This window comes from Triticum dicoccoides, chromosome 6B, assembly GCF_002162155.2.
Source record: "Triticum dicoccoides isolate Atlit2015 ecotype Zavitan chromosome 6B, WEW_v2.0, whole genome shotgun sequence".
NCBI lineage: Eukaryota > Viridiplantae > Streptophyta > Magnoliopsida > Poales > Poaceae > Triticum > Triticum dicoccoides.
In genome coordinates this window covers 714,586,096-714,605,568 of record NC_041391.1, presented here as the reverse complement: position 1 = coordinate 714,605,568, position 19,473 = coordinate 714,586,096, and the positions used below count along the sequence as shown (strand labels likewise).

At 44.8% G+C, this 19,473-nt stretch overlaps 1 protein-coding gene across 2 annotated transcripts; it reads right to left on the bottom strand.

Annotated features, from left to right (window-relative positions):
* Positions 1-764: 764 nt before the first annotated feature.
* On the bottom strand, positions 765-1,991 carry LOC119324101 (60 kDa jasmonate-induced protein-like). 2 transcript variants are annotated; one of them, XM_037597844.1, is made up of 2 exons: positions 1,702-1,991; positions 765-1,556 (listed from the first exon to the last, which is right to left on the bottom strand). In XM_037597844.1, exons 1-2 carry the CDS (start codon positions 1,930-1,932, stop codon positions 873-875), a joined length of 915 nt encoding a protein of 304 aa, XP_037453741.1. In that variant the 5' UTR covers positions 1,933-1,991; the 3' UTR covers positions 765-872. The 2 variants fall into 2 exon arrangements, with proteins under 2 accessions (XP_037453741.1, XP_037453742.1); XM_037597845.1 differs by having other exon boundaries at positions 1,717-1,991.
* Positions 1,992-19,473: the final 17,482 nt, after the last annotated feature.

The window sequence follows — 19,473 nt, the reverse complement described above, 5'->3', positions numbered from 1 at the left end:
GAGAGAGAGAGAGAGAGACGCGCGCGTGCGGGGGGACTCAGCCAAGGTAGTACATGTCTACAAGCACCACTCGCACACACAGAAACCGTCGAGAGAGTACCAAAGGGGACATGAACCCTCACACAACAACATAGACAACCGCAACAAAATAAAAATTACAACTTGGGATCCAGAGAATTGTTGCGCTTAAGGGCATCTCCAACACTAACCCGCATCATGGCCAGACGGTTGCGGACAGTTTGAGGGTCGGCGTTGGAGATGCCTTAACTACTGCATCGCCCGCCGCTGACCTCCTTCGTTGCCAAAGCGCCTGCCAAAAATGGTAAAGTTGAAAAAAAATTAGAATATTTTCATACGTACGAGTAATGACCAAGTACTAAACATACAGATTGTATTATACGGACTCTCACCCCCCACTTATCTCTCCACCTGATTTTCACTATTGGCTCCAGTTCCCCGTAACTTCCAACCAAATATTAACACATCATCTGCTAACTTAATTTTTGTATGCATTAGTCCGTAGATGTAACATCTGTAATCACTCCCTCCGTTCACTATTATAAAGTGTTCTAACTTTTTTGAAAATCAAATGTATACATACGTGTTTTAATATGTTTGTTCATCCATTTCAGTCCAGCTCATATGAAAATATCGAAAGCATCTTACAATAGTGAACAGGGGAGTAATCGATTAGTAGTTCAACCCACACGCTTATTTTTTCTGAAGAAAAAGGAGGGTTATTGGCTGTCCTTTGCATCATCATATACAGTGTAGACAACCACTTTTATTAAAGACATAATAGTATCCTGTAGCTAAATAGTCTTACATAAAAGTAAAAGAAAGAAGATTACGTGACTCAAATCAAACAACACTTATTTGTGGTCCTTCCCAATAATAATGAGCAGCGCTAACGGCCGGGTGATGGGCATGCAGTACCATGGGTAGTCTGACCATGAGATTGACACTTCAATTACAGCGCCACCAGCGCCCATGACACGTTCCATATGCTGCCCATCGGTCGCGGGATGAAACGCGACAGCACCTCTCACGATCTCGTCGCCGGAGTCGCGACGCAGGTCCAGCTCAACCGTGAGCGGCATGTGCAATGGCACCGCAAGGACATGCCTCGCCAACGGAACCAGCTCCCCGGATCCCACCCGCATGTTGTTGCCATTGCCGTGCTCGTTGCAGAAGAGCACGCAGCCGGCGTTGAACAGCTTGCTGCGCGCCACGATCCTCCCCAGAACGCCAGCGGGGCCTTCTCCATCCAAGCAAGCAAGCTTCACAGTGACGCGGCCTTCGACGCCGTTGCTCAGGACGGCGTAGGTCACGTCGGCGGGGCCGTAGCGAGTGCTAGCTGTTTCGACTATGGCCCTGTTGTAGTTGGAGAAGCTGCCACCGACGGTGTCGCAGAGTAGCCTCCCGGTGTCCTCCTCCTCCTCCTCCTTATCTTGCTGCGAGGGGGATTCTTGGCTGTTGTCGTGGAGCTGGAGGTTGAAGACGACAGGCCCGTATGCGGATGTGGCCACTGATGGACCAGTTAGCACGATGTTCCCCTGCAGTTTTAGTTTACAGAATCAACTTTCAACTGTAAATGCCCGACAAGTTGATTGTGCTCTTCTAACAAAGTAGCAAGAAAGATGGCCTGGGAAAATTGTTGATTCCTAACCCGATACCAAAAGAGCAGAGCAGAATTGGAACCTGGCTGTCGCAGACCTGCGGGCAGCTGGGCTCATCAGGCCGGCTCCGGCTGTAGATGACGTCGCTGCAGCAGTTGCCGCCGTGGAAGGAGATGATGCCGCACGGCGGTGGCCTGCGCCCTCCCGCCGCGTCGGGGACGCGCACGGCAAACACCTCCGCCATGTCGCGGCCGCTCTTGGGTAGGTCGGCGTAGGAGAGCAGCTGCTCGTCCGTCGGGGCGTCGTCCGCCATAGGTGTGGCCTCGTCGCCGGCCGGCCACCAAGACCCGAGTCTGATATGGAGGCTTTGTCGCTCCAGGACGTTACTAATTAACGATGGTCATCTCTTCTCATCCAGATATAAAACGTTCTTCTCTTCGCGGGCCCCACCAAAGGGGCAGTTCATCAACTCTTTTCCTCATCCAAATTACTTACTTCTTTTTCTTTTTGAGCTCAAATTACCTGCATCTACACCTGTGCATCAGGCTGGTCATAGTGGGAGTAACATAGATAGTAAAAGCAATTACACTAGTATATTTCCGGTGAGTTGCATGAGAGAGAAGGGAAGCGAACCATAGATTAACAGTCGGCTGTAGCACGGGCTCCAAAAAACATTGTTAGAATGGAACGTGGGTAATAAAGTAGTACTCTTAGCAAATATGTACCATACGTGTTGACTCTTAAGTCAGACTATATGTGACGTGGCAGCTTCATATAGCTGGTAGTTGTCTGAGTAGGGCGTTTTGGAGCTCGGCCTCCATGGAGGCCGGATTTTTTGAAAAATTCAAAATTTGCACTTTTCAATTTCAAAAAAATCTGAAAAAAATCATACAAGTAAACAAGGATGTTATGTGTATGTATGTACAATTTGAGGATGAAATACCCTAAAATGTGGTCTGTGTAAAAAAGACAAATTCATGGACTTTGAGGATGAATAGTGCATCTACTAAAAAGCCTCAGATTTGTTCTTTTTGTGTAGCACTCGTTTTTAGGTGTTTCGTCCTGAAAATTTACACACATATGCTTTATGTCTCTAAGTATGTGTGTATTTTTTTTCAAAAGAATTTGAAACGTGAAAAATTGAATTTTCATCAAGTCAAACTCGGGCTCCATGGAGCCCGAGCTCTAAAGAGCATTTTCGGTAGTTGTCTATACTATTAACCATGCTCTAGCATAGATGCCACATAAGCTGATGTGGGAAATAATTAATGAGGAGATAGACAAATAAAGTAAGATAATATATTACCATCACATAGCGTTTTCCAACACAAAATGACTACCGGCCCGCGCGCCGTTGGTTCTTGTCCGGGTACTCTTTTATGTCCGGTCGTGATCGTTCGTGCTGCGGCGTTTTGTTATTCTGCCGTGTGGCTTTATCTATAAAGTCGGGGTTATGCCTTTTCTTTAAAAACAATGACTCTACAAATTAATAAATGAAGATGTTTATGTATCACACCTACGACAATACCTACTATGAGCATGGTTAATAGTATAGCCAACCGATGACTATATGAGATTGCCATGTCATCTATAGCCAACCTTGTAGTCACCGAGTACAATAATAAGATATAAAGATGTACTACTTCATAATTAATAAATGGACCACCTCTCGCTCTCACATAGTGCCTAGGAGCACATGCTTTAGCTGGCTCTTATTCTGTAGTCGGCTCCTCTTCTCTCCCTTCCATGTCAGAAGAATAATAATATTTTAATCCTTACAGCTTACTTACATAAGCTTATTGTACTTGCTCTAACATACCACTATTGATTGTTACTAGTCTAAATTACTCCCCACTATTGACTAGCCTCATGGAAGGAGGGGATTCATATTAAATTTACCTGTGGGCTAGCATAGTTTTCGATGAAAACTGAGTTTTAAAAAAAAGTGTTACTCTAATCTCGAACACAAATGCACCCATGTGAACAAGAATGAAAAACCAGGGACATGCTGGTGTACTTGACCGACAAACTTTCAAATTATTTTAATTCTATTAAATATTGTTCTTTGTGTTTTATTGTTCATGTGAATGTATTTGAGGTCGATTGCAGAAAATTCATGTTCATTTGTTTCTTACGAATGTAGCCCAGATTTTATTTTGAAATATGAACCGTAGAACATGATTTTCTACTCTTCATGTTTCCGTCTAACTGTCCATATATTCATGCTTGGTCCTTTGATGGTTTTGATAATATTCTTCGAGCAATAATTCAACAGAGGGTATGGTTCTCCTCTGACCGAATTCCACAGGATCCGCCGGAGACAAACCTTCACACACACCCTTCGACAACGCTAGAAGCATCATCGGGATGGGTCTAGCTGGAATCTTAATCCATCTTCAAGTAGTCGCCGTCGCCTCGTCTTCCTGAACAAGACACAAACCATACCAAAACTTAAAAAAAACACATAAAAATGAAGCTCTCCCGCCAGGAAGGACCAAAATCTACTGCGCCTTCATGACCCTAAGGCCATGGGCGAAATTTTTTGTTTGATTGGGCCATCATGTAATCTTGTTTGCCAGATGATTGTTTTGAGCTTGGTTCTTCTTTCTTTTACCTTTTTAGGGGCTTTCTTTTACCTTTTTGTAAGACTATTTAGCTACTGGAAACTTTTTAAAAATAAAAATAGTTGTGCACATCTATGTGGGCACATCGTATATACTTAATAAGTTCACCCCCCACTATGTTATTTATCTAAACATGCAAGTTGTCCACATCAGCATTTGGCCACGTCATCAGTTCTCCACCACAACAATGCGTCCGCATGCAGCGGTGGGACATGCATTCTTTGGCCCGCCATATCCTCCCTGCAAAAGAAACGGATTATAGTCTTATACTGTGCACCGAAGCTTAATCGTATCATTCATTCAGTTATCCCTTCCCGTGTTGTGACCAAAGGTGAAACTTCAAGACCACAACCATCACGTCCACCCATTAAACGCTTGGCTTCCGTTGTTAGTGCATGCCGACCATAAATAGTGTTTAGTGGAGCCATTTTCATTTCCATTGCAAGCGTATCCTCCTCTTCATGTCATCTCCTTGACACAGCGAGCGATGGATGGATCCAACTGGTCCTCCACATCCTACCAAACCCAACTGAATCCTTCCTCCCCGCTGACCATGACTCTCTCTCTCTCTCTCTCTCTCTCTCTCTCTACCAGCCAAGGATGAGTAGCTGGAGTTTGAAGTAATGTCTTCTTCTGTATTTGCTGTGTTTGTTCATCTATGGTCTTTCTTGTCTTAAACTCGCGATCGTTAAAATTTATATGAGGTGTCTTATTTTGCCATTCAATTCGTATGTCAAGTTCTCAACCTTTTTTTTGTCACCAAGGAACCTTCAATTTGACCTCTGCCGGTTGCTGATCAACATCTTCTGTTTGTTTCAGAAACAGGAAGTGGAATCTATAGTTCTTATTTATTTTATTTAATGCTTGCTCTTCTGGTGTCCATGGAGCTTATACGTGCCCATGGGGCATATGTGTCTCCTTTGCATTCACGTATGCACACCAAGGACGCGTACTTCTCCATGAAGAGTGTGATGGAGTTGGAGTGGAGTTCGTCCATGCACAAGCGCTCAGGCCATGCAGACACACGCATCGGCGATTGGCCATGCACATATTAGAGCCTGGAATCACACGCATCAGCACCTGGCCAACACGTACAAACGCCTCAACCATGCACACACCGCATCGGTTACATGCTCTATCAGTCTATCTCCCAGCCATCCGGCCTCCATGCACCCCCTCAGCACACATGCAATGACATGGACAACATTTATGTGATCGAACTATCTCCTTGGCGTCTACTCTGGCCATCAAGCGATCGTCAGGCGGCACCAGATAAATATTCCTGAAAAGTACAATGGTTTTCTTGGTTTTTGGTTACTTTTTGGTTTGTTTATCGCTTTTTATTTTTACGTGTTCATTATTTATTTATTTTATTTTCTTCACAAAAAATTCACAAATTTAAAATAAATTTAATAAATTATTCACATTTTTAAAAATTTGTTGATAACTCAAAAAAACTTCTTTTCAAAAGATGTTTATTTTTGAATTTGCTGACATTATCACGCACTATTTTGAATTTGTGAATATTTTTCCAATATATGAACATTTTTTAAATTCGTGAATTATTTTCGATTTCTACATGGGTATTTTTATAAATTCAAGAATATTTTTAAAATTTGCAAATAGTTTTTTAATTTCTGAACATTCTCTGAATTCATGGAAAAAAATTCAATTTGTTAACTCAAATACATGAACATTTGTTTGAATTCTCCGTGAATTTTTTCTGAATTCATGAACATGTTTCAGATTCACTAACATTTTCTTGAATTCATGAACATTTTTTAATTTCTGGTCGGCGCGGGACGTGAGCGATGAGTGAGCGCTTGTTATCGCTACAGGCCCATGTATATCTGCTTTGTGCGGACGTGCTGTTCTAATCTCCATGGCCTGAGTATTAGGTCTCAACTGTCAAAAACATGTGAAATGACTTATTAAGGAATAATATCCTTCTAAAGGTTACTCCCACCTCCTTAGGTCGCGACAAGTGATATACTGCATGCGTGTCACTTGTCGCGACCTGTGAGTTTTCTATTTTTTCGTAGATTCATTTATTTCAAAACGTTTTATCTCATAAACCATGAGTCCAAATCTTAAACCGTTTTCACCGTTTTTGAATTCCTTGCGTGGAGATCTTCAAAACCTAGATCTCATGTTGATAGGTTTTGACAAACTTTTTTTTCATGAAAAAAAGAGACAAAAAATTCGAATCGGGAGCATGTTTTTTCCCTTTTCGAAAGCCGTTTCTGAGAGGCACGGCTATGCCTTTCACGGAAGCAAAACCATACCTCTCGCAGAAGCAAAACCATGCCTCTCACAGAAGAGAAAAAAAAGAGAAAACACGTTTTTTCGCATAAAATTTTTGTTGATTTTTTTTTTTGAAAAGTTAAGAAAGACCGGTGAAAACCGAAAAGCCAAAAAACCGGAAAAACCCATCAAAAGCCAAAACAAATGCATGCGGAAAAAAAATCCAGAGGAAGCGCCCACCCAAATGATCGTTGCGAGGCTCCCGAAGGAGCGCTCCTCAATTAGTTGCTCTCCAAAAACATGTCAATTGCATTGCACCGACAAATTGTGGTCATCTAAGTTTTACACCCAAATCATTGTGGTTTCTTGGTATTTGTTTTAAAAAGGCCCATATTCGAAATCAAATTTGGGGGAGGCTTGCGGGCACGTAGACCTTCGACACCCTCAACCCATCCAAAAACCCCTCATCATCCTCTCCCGACGCGTCTGCTTGCTCTTCACGCCGCATTCATGCCGACACAGAGCGCAGCGGGATAACAAGACGGCTTCGTACCACATTCATGCCGGCTTACCAGCCGTTCACCTACCCAGCATTAAAACTGACATGGTGAATGTTGGAAATATGCCCTAGAGGCAATAATAAAAGTATTATTATATTTCATTGTTCATGATAATTGTCTTTTATTCATGCTATAACTGTATTATCCGGAAATCGTAATACACGTGTGAATACATAGACCACAATATGTCCCTAGTGAGCCTCTAGTTGACTAGCTCGTTGTGATCAACAGATAGTCATGGTTTCCTGGCTATGGACATTGGATGTCGTTGATAACGGGATCACATCGTTTGCTAGAGCTTTTCCAATGTCAAGTATCTCTTCCTTTGACCATGAGATCGTGTAACTCCCGGATACCGTAGGAGTGCTTTGGGTGTATCAAACGTCACAAAGTAACTGGGTGACTATAAAGGTGCACTACAGGTATCTACGAAAGTATCTGTTGGGTTGACACGGATCGAGACTGGGATTTGTCACTCCGTATGACGGAGAGGTATCTCTGGGCCCACTCGGTAATGCATCATCATAATGAGCTCAAAGTGACCAAGTGGTTGGTCACGGGATCATGCATTACGGTACGAGTAAAGTGACTTGCCGGTAACGAGACTGAACAAGGTATTGGGATACCGACGATCGAGTCTCGGGCTAGTAACGTACCGATTACCAAAGGGAATTGTATACGGGGTTTGATCGAATCCTCGACATCGTGGTTCATCCGATGAAATCATCGAGGAGCATGTGGGAGCCAACATGGGTATCCAGATCCCGCTGTTGGTTATTGCCCGAGAGTCGTCTCGGTCATGTCTGCGTGTCTCCCGAACCCGTAGGGTCTACACACTTAAGGTTCGGTGACGCTAGGGTTGTATGAATATGAGTACGCAGCATACCGTATGTTGTTCGGAGTCCCGGATGAGATCCCGGACGTCACGAGGAGTTTCGGAATGGTCCGGAGGTAAATAATAATATATAGGAAGTGGTATTTCGGCCATCGGGAAAGTTTCGGGGTCTCCCGGTAATGTACCGGGACCACCGAAAGGGTCCCGGGGGTCCACCGGGTGGGGCCACCCATCCCGGAGGGCCCCACGGGCTGAAGTGGGAGGGGAGCCAGCCTATAGTGGGCTGGTGCGCCCCCCTAGGCCCACCCCCTGCGCCTAGGGTTGAAACCCTAGGGTGGGGGAGGCGCACCACATGCCTTGGGGGGCACTCTTCCCCCCTTGGCCGCCGCCCCCTTGGGAGATTCAATCTCCCAGGGCCGGCGCCCCCCCTGGGGGCCTATATAAAGGAGGGCAGGGGGAGGGCAGCCGCACCCAGTGCTTTGGCGCCTCCCCCCGCCCCTGCTACACCTCGTCCTCCTCCCGTAGTCGCTTGGCGAAGCCCTGCTGGAGTTCTGCTGCATCCACCACCACGCCGTCGTGCTGCTGGATCATCATCAACCTCTCCTTCCCCCTTGCTGGATCAAGAAGGAGGAGATGTCTCCCGTCCCGTACGTGTGTTGAACGCGGAGGTGCTGTCCGTTCAGCACTTGGACATCGGTGATCTGAATCACGTCGAGTACGACTCCATCATCACCATCCCCTTGAAAGCTTCCGCACGCGATCTACAAGTGGTATGTAGATGCAAACTCACTCCCTTGACTCGTTGCTTAGATGAACTCATAGATGGATCTTGGTGAAACCGTAGGAAAAATTTTAATTTTCTGCAACGTTCCCCAACAGTGGCATCATGAGCTAGGTCTATGCGTAGTTCTCTAATGCACGAGTAGAACACAATTTTGTTGTGGGCGTGGATCTTGTCAACTTGCTTGCCACTACTAGTCTTTTCTTGCTTCAGCGGTATTGTGGGATGAAGCGGCCCCGACCAACCTTACACGTACGCTTACGTGAGACCGGTTCCACCGACTGACATGCACTAGTTGCATAAGGTGGCTGGCGGGTGTCTGTCTCTCCCACTTTAGTTGGAGCGGATTCGATGAAAAGGGTCCTTATGAAGGGTAAATAGAAGTTGACAAAATCACGTTGTGGTTATTCGTAGGTAAGAAAACGTTCTTGCTAGAACTCAATTGCAGCCACGTAAAAGATGCAACAACAATTAGAGGACGTCTAACTTGTTTTTGCAGCGATTGTTCATGTGATGTGATATGGCCAGAAGTTGTAATGAATGATGAATTGTGGTGCATGAGATCATGTTCTTGTAATAGGATTCACGACTTGCATGTCGATGAGTATGACAACCGGCAGGAGCCATAGGAGTTGTCTTTATTTTTTGTATGACCTGCGTGTCATTAAAGAACGTCATGTAAACTACTTTACTTTATTGCTAAACGCGTTAGCCATAGAAGTTGAAGTAGTCGTTGGCGTGACAACTTCATGAAGACACGATGATGGAGATCATGATGATGGATATCATGGTGCCATGCCGGTGACAAGATGATCATGGAGCCCCGAAGATGGAGATCAATGGAGCTATATGATATTGGCCATATCATGTCACTACTATATAATTGCATGTGATGTTTATTATGTTTATGCATCTTGTTTACTTAGAACGACGGTAGTAAGTAAGATGATCCCTTACAATAATTTCAAGAAGTGTTCTCCCCTAACTGTGCACCGTTGCTACAGTTCGTCGTTTCGAAGCACCACGTGATGATCGGGTGTGATAGATCCTTACGTTCACATACAACGGGTGTAAGACAGTTTTACACATGCAAAACACTTAGGGTTAACTTGACGAGCCTAGCATGTACAGACATGGCCTCGGAACACGGAGACCGAAAGGTCAAACACGAGTCGTATGGAAGATACGATCAACATGAAGATGTTCACCGACGATGACTAGTCCATCTCACGTGATGATCGGACACGGCCTAGTCGACTCGAATCGTGTAACACTTAGATGACTAGAGGGATGTCTAATCTGAGTGGGAGTTCATTGTAATAATTTGATTAGATGAACTTAATTATCATGAACTTAGTCTAAAACCTTTGCAAATATGTCTTGTAGATCAAATGGCCAACGCTCATGTCAACATGAACTTCAACGCGTTCCTAGAGAAAACCAAGCTGAAAGATGATGGCAGCAACTATACGGACTGGGTCCGGAACCTGAGAATCATCCTCATAGCTGCCAGGAAACAATATGTCCTAGAAGGACCGCTAGGTGACGCTCCCGTCCCAGAGAACCAAGACGTTATGAACGCTTGGCAGTCTCGTGCTGATGATTACTCCCTCGTTCAGTGTGGCATGCTTTACAGCTTAGAACCGGGGCTCCAAAAGCGTTTTGAGCATCACGGAGCATATGAGATGTTCGAGGAGCATATGTGTGTGGTCCAATGAGCGTTGAGGCTCGCGGAGGATATCGTTATGTTCTCACTCTCACTGATGACTTGAGTAGATATGGGTATGTTTACTTAATGAAACACAAGTCTGAGACCTTTGAAAAGTTCAAGGAATTTCAGAATGAGGTAGAGAATCAACGTGACCGAAAGATAAAGTTCCTACAATCAGATCGTGGAGGAGAATATTTAAGTCACGAATTTGGTACACACTTAAGGAAATGTGGAATCGTTTCACAACTCACGCCGTCTGGAACACCTCAGCGTAACGGTGTGTCTGAACATCGTAATCGCACTCTATTGGATATGGTGCGGTCTATGATGTCTCTTACCGATTTACCGCTATCATTTTGGGGATACGCTCTAGAGACAGCTACATTCGCTTTAAATAGGGCACCGTCTACATCCGTTGAGACGGCACCGTATGAATTATGGTTTGGGAAGAAACCTAAGCTGTCGTTTCTAAAAGTTTGGGGATGCGATGCTTATGTCAAGAAACTTCAACCTGAAAAGCTCGAACCCAAGTCGGAAAAATGCGTCTTCATAGGATACCCTAAGGAAATTGTCGGGTATACCTTCTACTTAAGATCCGAGGGCAAGATCTTTGTTGCCAAGAACGGATGCTTTCTGGAAAAAGAGTTTCTCTCGAAAGAAGTAAGTGGGAGGAAAGTAGAACTCGATGAAGTACTACCTCTCGAACGGGAAAGTGGTGCAGCTCAGGAAAATGTTCCTGTGATGCCCACACCAACTGAAGAGGAAAATAATGATGATGATCAAGGTACTTCGGATCAAGTTGCTACTAAACTTCGTAGGTCCACAAGGACACGTTCCGCACCAGAGTGGTACGGCAACCCTGTCCTGGAAATCATGTTGTTAGACAATGGTGAACCTTCGAACTATGAAGAAGCGATGGCGGGCCCAGATTCCAACAAATGGCTTGAAGCCATGAAATCCGAGAAAGAATCCATGTACGAATACAAAGTATGGACTTTGACAGACTTGCCCGATGATCGGCGAGCGATAGAAAACAAATGGATTTTTAAGAAGAAGACGGACGCGGATGGTAATGTTACCATTTATAAAGCTCGACTTGTCGCTAAGGGTTATCGACAAGTTTAAGGGATTGACTACGACGAGACATTCTCTCCCGTAGCGAAGCTGGAGTCCGTCTGAATCATGTTAGCAATTGCCGCATACTATGATTATGAGATATGGCAGATGGACGTCAAAACGGCATTCCTTAACGGACATCTTAAGGAAGAGCTGTATATGATACAGCCGGAAGGTTTTGTCGATCCTAAGAACGCTAACAAAGTATGCAAGCTCCAGCGATCCATTTATGGACTGGTGCAAGCATCTCGGAGTTGGAACATTCGCTTTGATGAGATGATCAAAGTGTTTGGGTTTATGCAGACTTATGGAGAAGCCTGCGTTTACAAGAAAGTGAGTGGGAGCTCTGTAGCATTTCTCATATTATATGTAGATGACATACTCTTGATGGGAAATGATATAGAACTTCTGGACAGCATTAAGGCCTACTTGAATAAGTGTTTTTCAATGAAGGACCTTGGAGAAGCTGCTTATATATTAGGCATCAAGATCTATAGAGATAGATCGAGACGCCTCATAGGTCTTTCACAAAGCACATACCTTGATAAGATTTTGAAGAAGTTCAAAATGGATCAGTCCAAGAAGGGGTTCTTGCCAATGTTACAAGGTGTGAATTGAGCTCGGCTTAGTCCCCGACCACGGCAAAAGATAAAGAAGAGATGAGTGTCATCCCCTATGCTTCAGCCATAGGATCTATTATGTATGCCATGCTGTGTACCAGACCTGACATAAACCTTGCCGTAAGTTTGGTAGCTAGATACCAAAGTAATCCCAGCAAGGAACACTGGACAGCGGTCAAGAATATCCTGAAGTACCTGAAAAGGACAAAGGACATGTTTCTCGTTTATGGAGGTGACGAAGAGCTCGTCGTAAAGGGTTACGTTGACGCTAGCTTCGACACAGATCTGGATGACTCTAAGTCACAAACCGGATACGTGTATATGTTGAATGGTGGAGCAGTAAGCTGGTGCAGCTGCAAGCAGAGCGTTGTGGCGGGATCTACATGTGAAGCGGAGTACATGGCAGCCTCCGAGGCAGCGCATGAAGCAATTTGGGTGAAGGAGTTCATCACCGACCTAGGAGTCATACCCAATGCGTCGGGGCCGATCAAACTCTTCTGTGACAACACTGGAGCTATTGCCCTAGCCAAGGAGCCCAGGTTTCACAAGAAGACCAGGCACATCAAGCGTCGTTCCAACTCCATCCGTGAGAATGTTCAAGATGGAGACATAGATATTTGCAAAGTACATACGGATCTGAATGTCGCAGATCCGTTGACTAAACCTCTCTCGCGAGCAAAACATGATCAACACCAGAACTCTATGGGTATTCGATTCATCACAATGTAACTAGATTAGTGACTCTAGTGCAAGTGGGAGACTGTTGGAAATATGCCCTAGAGGCAATAATAAAAGTATTATTATATTTCATTGTTCATGATAATTGTCTTTTATTCATGCTATAACTGTATTATCCGGAAATCGTAATACACGTGTGAATACATAGACCACAATACGTCCCTAGTGAGGCTCTAGTTGACTAGCTCGTTGTGATCAACAGATAGTCATGGTTTCCTGGCTATGGACATTGGATGTCGTTGATAACGGGATCACATCATTAGGAGAATGATGTGATGGACAAGACCCAATCCTAAGCATAGCACAAAGATCGTGTAGTTCGTTTGCTAGAGCTTTTCCAATGTCAAGTATCTCTTCCTTTGACCATGAGATCGTGTAACTCCCGGATACCGTAGGAGTGCTTTGGGTGCATCAAACGTCACAATGTAACTGGGTGACTATAAAGGTGCACTACAGGTATCTACGAAAGTATCTGTTGGGTTGACACGGATCGAGACTGGGATTTGTCACTCCGTATGACGGAGAGGTATCTCTGGGACCACTCGGTAATGCATCATCATAATGAGCTCAAAGTGACCAAGTGGTTGGTCACGGAATCATGCATTACGGTACGAGTAAAGTGACTTGCCGGTAACGAGACTGAACAAGGTATTGGGATACCGACGATCGAGTCTCGGGCAAGTAACGTACCGATTGACAAAGGGAATTGTATACGGGGTTTGATCGAATCCTCGACATCGTGGTTCATCCGATGAAATCATTGAGGAGCATGTGGGAGCCAACATGGGTATCCAGATCCCGCTGTTGGTTATTGCCCGAGAGTCGTCTCGGTCATGTCTGCGTGTCTCCCGAACCCGTAGGGTCTACACACTTAAGGTTCGGTGACGCTAGGGTTGTATGAATATGAGTATGCAGCATACTGAATGTTGTTCGGAGTCCCGGATGAGATCCCGGATGTCACGAGGAGTTTTGGAATGGTCCGGAGGTAAAGAATAATATATAGGAAGTGATATTTCGGCCATCGGAAAAGTTTCGGGGTCTCCCGGTAATGTACCGGGACCACCGGAAGGGTCCCGGGGGTCCACCGGGTGGGGCCACCCATCTCGGAGGGCCCCACGGGCTGAAGTGGGAGGGGAGCCAGCCCATAGTGGGCTGGTGCGCCCCCCTAGGCCCACCCCTTGCGCCTAGGGTTGAAACCCTAGGGTGGGGGAGGCGCACCACATGCCTTGGGGGGCACTCCTCCCCCCTTGGCCGCCGCCCCCTTGGGAGATTCAATCTCCCAGGGCCGGCGCCCCCCCTGGGGGCCTATATAAAGGAGGGCAGGGGGGAGGGCAACCGCACCCAGTGCTTTGGCGCCTCCCCCCCTGCTACACCTCGTCCTCCTCCCGTAGTCGCTTGGAGAAGCCCTGCTGGAGTTCTACTGCATCCACCACCGCGCCGTCGTGCTGCTGGATCATCATCAACCTCTCCTTCCCCCTTGCTGGATCAAGAAGGAGGAGACGTCTCCCGTCCCGTACATGTGTTGAACGTGAAGGTGATGTCCGTTCAGAACTTGGACATCGGTGATCTGAATCACGTCGAGTACGACTCCATCATCACCATCCCCTTGAAAGATTCCGCACGCGATCTACAAGTGGTATATAGATGCAAAATCACTCCCTTGACTCGTTGCTTAGATGAACTCATAGATGGATCTTGGTGAAATCGTAGGAAAAATTTTAATTTTCTGCAACGTTCCCCAGCAGTGAACGCGAAGAAAACTCCGGGCACCCGCATTAAAGTTGTCGCTCCACTTGCCTAGGCACTTGCTATTTGAAGTTGGCCGTCCACGCCACAAACCCTACCCCTCTGAGCCTCATCTCCCTCCATTCGAGTCGTCAGCGCACCACCCTACCTCTCTGAGCCCCATCCTCCTAGGTCGACTGCCGTCACAATGGTCGATACTATTGTGAGTGGTGGAAGAGCGTATCGCCGACACGCCGCCACAAAGTCACCTCGAGGTGCACGCATAACCCCGATGCACGACCCACATTTTGCCAGGACAACCTCTGAGCTTTCCAGGAGAAAGCTTGGAGGAGGATGCCACGGAGATGGAGGAGGTGGAGGAGGAGGAGGATGCCACGGAGATGGAGGAGGTGGAGGAGGAGGATGTGCCCGAGTCGGTGCAACAACTGCATGTGGTCGGGTTCACCCTGTTGTAGGCGGAGGAGCACCACAACAGGGTCATGGCGGGGGCGGAACAGGAGGAGCAGGCGCCACCGATCTCCGTGTTTTAGTTGATGTAGGAGGAGTAGCAGTACAATTTGCAGCTCCTCAAGGAGCACTGGCTGGTAGAGGAGCAGATAACTTTTTTTTCGAAAAGGGGTGGTCCCCGGCCTCTACATCAGCATGATGCAGATGGCTATCTTATTAATAAAAAGGTTCAACAATGTCTCAAAGTCTCCGCAAGAACAGAAAAAAGAGATAAAGGCTCACACAGAACCAAAAGGCTAGATACACAAACTAGCCAAAATAGATAAACCACAACCGGTTGGCTCGAAAATAGACAGGTAAACTAATTGCCTATCCTATTATATGACCGCCATCCAAACCGGTTGAAGATATCCCGAGCTACCGTCTCCCATCGGGTAGACCCAGTAACCAAACGCTTCCTGGCCTCCGTCGGAGTGAGTAGCGACCAGGAACGGATCAGCGCCGTAGCTCTGAAGATAACCTGCAAAAAAGAATATTTGTTGTTATGTTAAAGACCAGATCATTTCTGCAATTCCAAAGCGCCCACACTAAGGCGCACACCCCCACATGAATATGTCTTGCTAACCCGGGCTCTACCCTGTTTAGCCATGTTCCAAATAACATGTTGACCAAATTTGGTGGAGGAATATTGAAAGCAATATGGATAGTCCTCCATAAAATTCTAGCTAGTGGGCAATCAAAAAAAAGATGTTTAATTGTTTCACCCCGATCACAGAAACTACACCTAGTAGGCCCTGTCCAATTACGCTTTGTCAAACTGTCCTTGGTTAAAATGACTTGTTTGTGTAGAAACCACATAAACACTTTGATCTTCAAAGGAACTTTAACATCCCACACATGGTTGGAGCTAGGAATCGAGCTCGAATTGATGACATCAACATACTCGTGGAGGACCCGAGCATCAGGCAATGTTTGATTCCATGCACAATACCCGCACCATCCGCCACGAGTGGTGGCAGCTCCATATGAACGAGGCGAAACACAATCGCCTCTTCGACAGGATTGGGGTAAAGAATGACGGCACGTTGGACCAACGCATCCCCGATGCAAATGTCGGTAGCTCGACATCGTTCGCATCGGCCCGCAAAGACAACAACGTCAAGAAGTTCCGCTTCGGTACACCCCCCTCACAAAACGTATAAAGGGTAATATGGACTTTTAACAATCATACCCACCTCCGTACGTATACGATGGATGGCCTGTCCGTCCGATACATCAACTCGGCCCTAACCCTGGGCCGGCCCACTTACACCTTTTTTTTCTCTTACTATTAAGTAAATGTTCAAAAAATATGGACGACGCAAGCGTCGACCTCAAGACCTCCCTCCATCGTATAAATCGTGTAACCAACAGATCACCATAGCAGCTATGGCAATTTCAGGTACGACTATACTCTTAGTACGTCCGTCTCGGTGGCCGTTGGATTAACATTGCACTGTTCGTCCGATCTGACACGTTCCTTCCTAAATCAGTGCTTCTAGTAAACACTCCCCACGTATATAGCATCTCCTCCCGCTAATCTCTCTGAAATTAATTCTGCGCTTTTAGTAACAAATTAACTGGTTCCCAGAAATTTGTTTCAAAAAAAAAAGAAACTGGTTCCCAGAAATTACGCTAATTGTTTTGGTAGGTTTTTCTTTGTGGGCAATTGTTTTGGTAGGTTGTGATTGCTTCCAACAAACAAACACGAAAAATATTGCTTCCCACTAATTACATATTTGCTTTCGATTTGTTTTTAGCGGGACAGATTTGCTTCCGATAAATAAACAAATAAAGAAATTTAATTGCTTCTGGATGTTTTTTCTTTGCAACGCAAACGTGCCATGGGAACATTTTTATATGAAAGTGCATGTGATGGAAATATATTATTCAGAAAAATCTGCTTCGAGTACTTCCAAAATTCGTTCCAGATGTATATATTCTCAACTAAAAAAACAAGTGTATATATTCTCGATTGAAACTAGGACGTCTATACTAAAATATTGGGTTGTAGGCAACATGTAATCCCTTGAAGCATCACGCAGTAATGCTGGAAGTATACCTGATTAGTGTGTAAGAGAAACTCATTTATTTGGGCGCTTAGGAAGCCTAGTGTGTTGTTGTTTGTAGCATGATTAGTATCTAACCGAAATTTTGTTGAACTGTGTAGGAAGCATAAATGTTTCATGAAACCTACACCTCTTGGTTATTGTGTAACCAAAGCTTCATTCTTTTGGGCAGGAAGCAAAATTGAGATATGTGCGATACAAAACCAATAAGATGGTGTAGCATACATGCGCACCGAGGCCTGCCATGAGCATGCCCACGTGTAATTCCGTGCTTGGCAGGAAGCACACCATGTTCAAAGGTGGTGGTTCGTATAGGCCGATAGGGCAAGTTTGGATGCACTTTTTTTCACATCAATAAAACGGACCCAAAATTTTTCAACATACTAGCATTACAATGCTAAGCATCCACAAATTTCATTGAGTTCTGACATTTTATGCATTTTCTAGGGTTTTCTCGGTGAAAAAAAATCCTAAAACACTAGCCAAACGTGACGCAACATGCGTTCGATGTTCAAATTCCTTCAAATTTTGCATGGAGGCCTATCATGAGCATGCCCACATGCTAGCAAAATTTGCTGTAATTTCGTGCATGGCAAGAAGCACACCATGTTCAAAGGTAGTGGTTCAGATAGGTCGGTATGGCAAGTCTGGATGCACTTTTTTTCACATCAATAAAACAGACACAATTTTTTTTCCACACATTAGTATTATCATGCCAAGCATCCATGATAAATTTTATTGAGTTCTGACATTTTTTGCATTTTCTAGGGTTTTCTCAGTGAAACCCCCCCAAAAAATAGCCGAACGTGACGCAATATGCTTTTGGTTCCGAATTTTGTCAAATTTTGCATGGAGGACTGCCATGAGAATGCCCACATGCTAGAATAATTTGGTTTCATTTTATGCATGAAAAGAAGCACATCATGTACAAAGGTGGCGGTTCGGGTAGGCCGGTAGGGCAAGTCTGGATGCATTTTTTTACATCAATAAAATGGACCCAAATTTTTCCACACGCTAGTATCATCATTCCAAGCATCCATGATAAATTTCATTGAGTTCTGATATTTTATGTATTTTCTAGGGTTTTTCCGATGAAAACCCCCAAAACACTAGCCGAACGTGACGCAACGTGCGTTCGTGCCCGAATTCCTTCGAATTTTGCATGGAGGCTTGCTGTGAGCATGCCCACATGCTGGCAAATTTTTGCATCATTTCATGCATGGACAGAAGCACACCATGTTCAAATGTGGTGGTTCGCGTAGGCCGGCGGTAGGGCAAGTCTGGATGCACTTTTTTTCACATAAATAAAATGGACCCAGATTTTTTTCACACACTAGCATCACCATGTCAAGCATCCATGATAAATTTGATTGACTTCTGGTATTTTTTGCATTTCTAGGGTTTTCCCCGTGAAAAGCCCCAAAACACTAGCCAAATGTGGCGCAACGTGCTTGTATAAATGTTTATGAATTTGAAAAAAAATATGGGCTTTTATAAAACGTTTGTAAAAGTTGAAATGAGTTCCCATATATGGAAAAAAGTTCATGAATTTGAAAAACAAGTTCGCGAATTTAAGAAAATGTTCACAAATTTAAATGGAAAAAGATTCGGGTAGAGAGTTCGGGTTGGGCGGAAGGTTCCGTCTCAGAGTACATTTTTTCGACATTGTTCAAATTGACGAAATTTTTCTAGGGCCTTGCATCACCATTCTAAGGCAGCATGCCAAGTTTAAAAATCTGCATGGTAAGAAATAAAAATGATTGGAGGGAGTATTCCTTGCCAATAAAACATGTACGTGTTGTACTCCTTGTATGGTAAGAAATAAAACAAGAAATATATATTGATTTCCTTCCTTTCAAAGCAGCGCATATTTTTCTTATCTTCTACTGGAAGCATGGATATGAGTCCAACCGCATGCACAACAATAGGAGCAGGCTTGGGAAAAAGGTGCTACAAACCAGGAACGAACAGAGTAAGTAGGCAAAAAGGAAAACTATAGGCCAGATAAAAACGATCGGAGGGAGTAATAAAATCAACACAACTAAGGTGTCCTGTTGGTTACGACTTATAGTATTTTGTGTGGTGGTCTTGAGATCGAATCATGCTAGACGCTGATTTTTTAAATTTTAACCGTAAAGTAAAACCTGCGTAAATGGGCCAGCCCATGGAGGAGGTGGAAATGTAATGTATCGGCGCATACTACGTACTTTCAAAAAAGACAATCCTGCCCTTTATTATGAAGGGGTATGGATTAATCTCAGCCATTGATGTATTTAGGGGGGGTGTACCGAAGCAGAAGTGCAAGGTCAAACCGTCAGACTCGA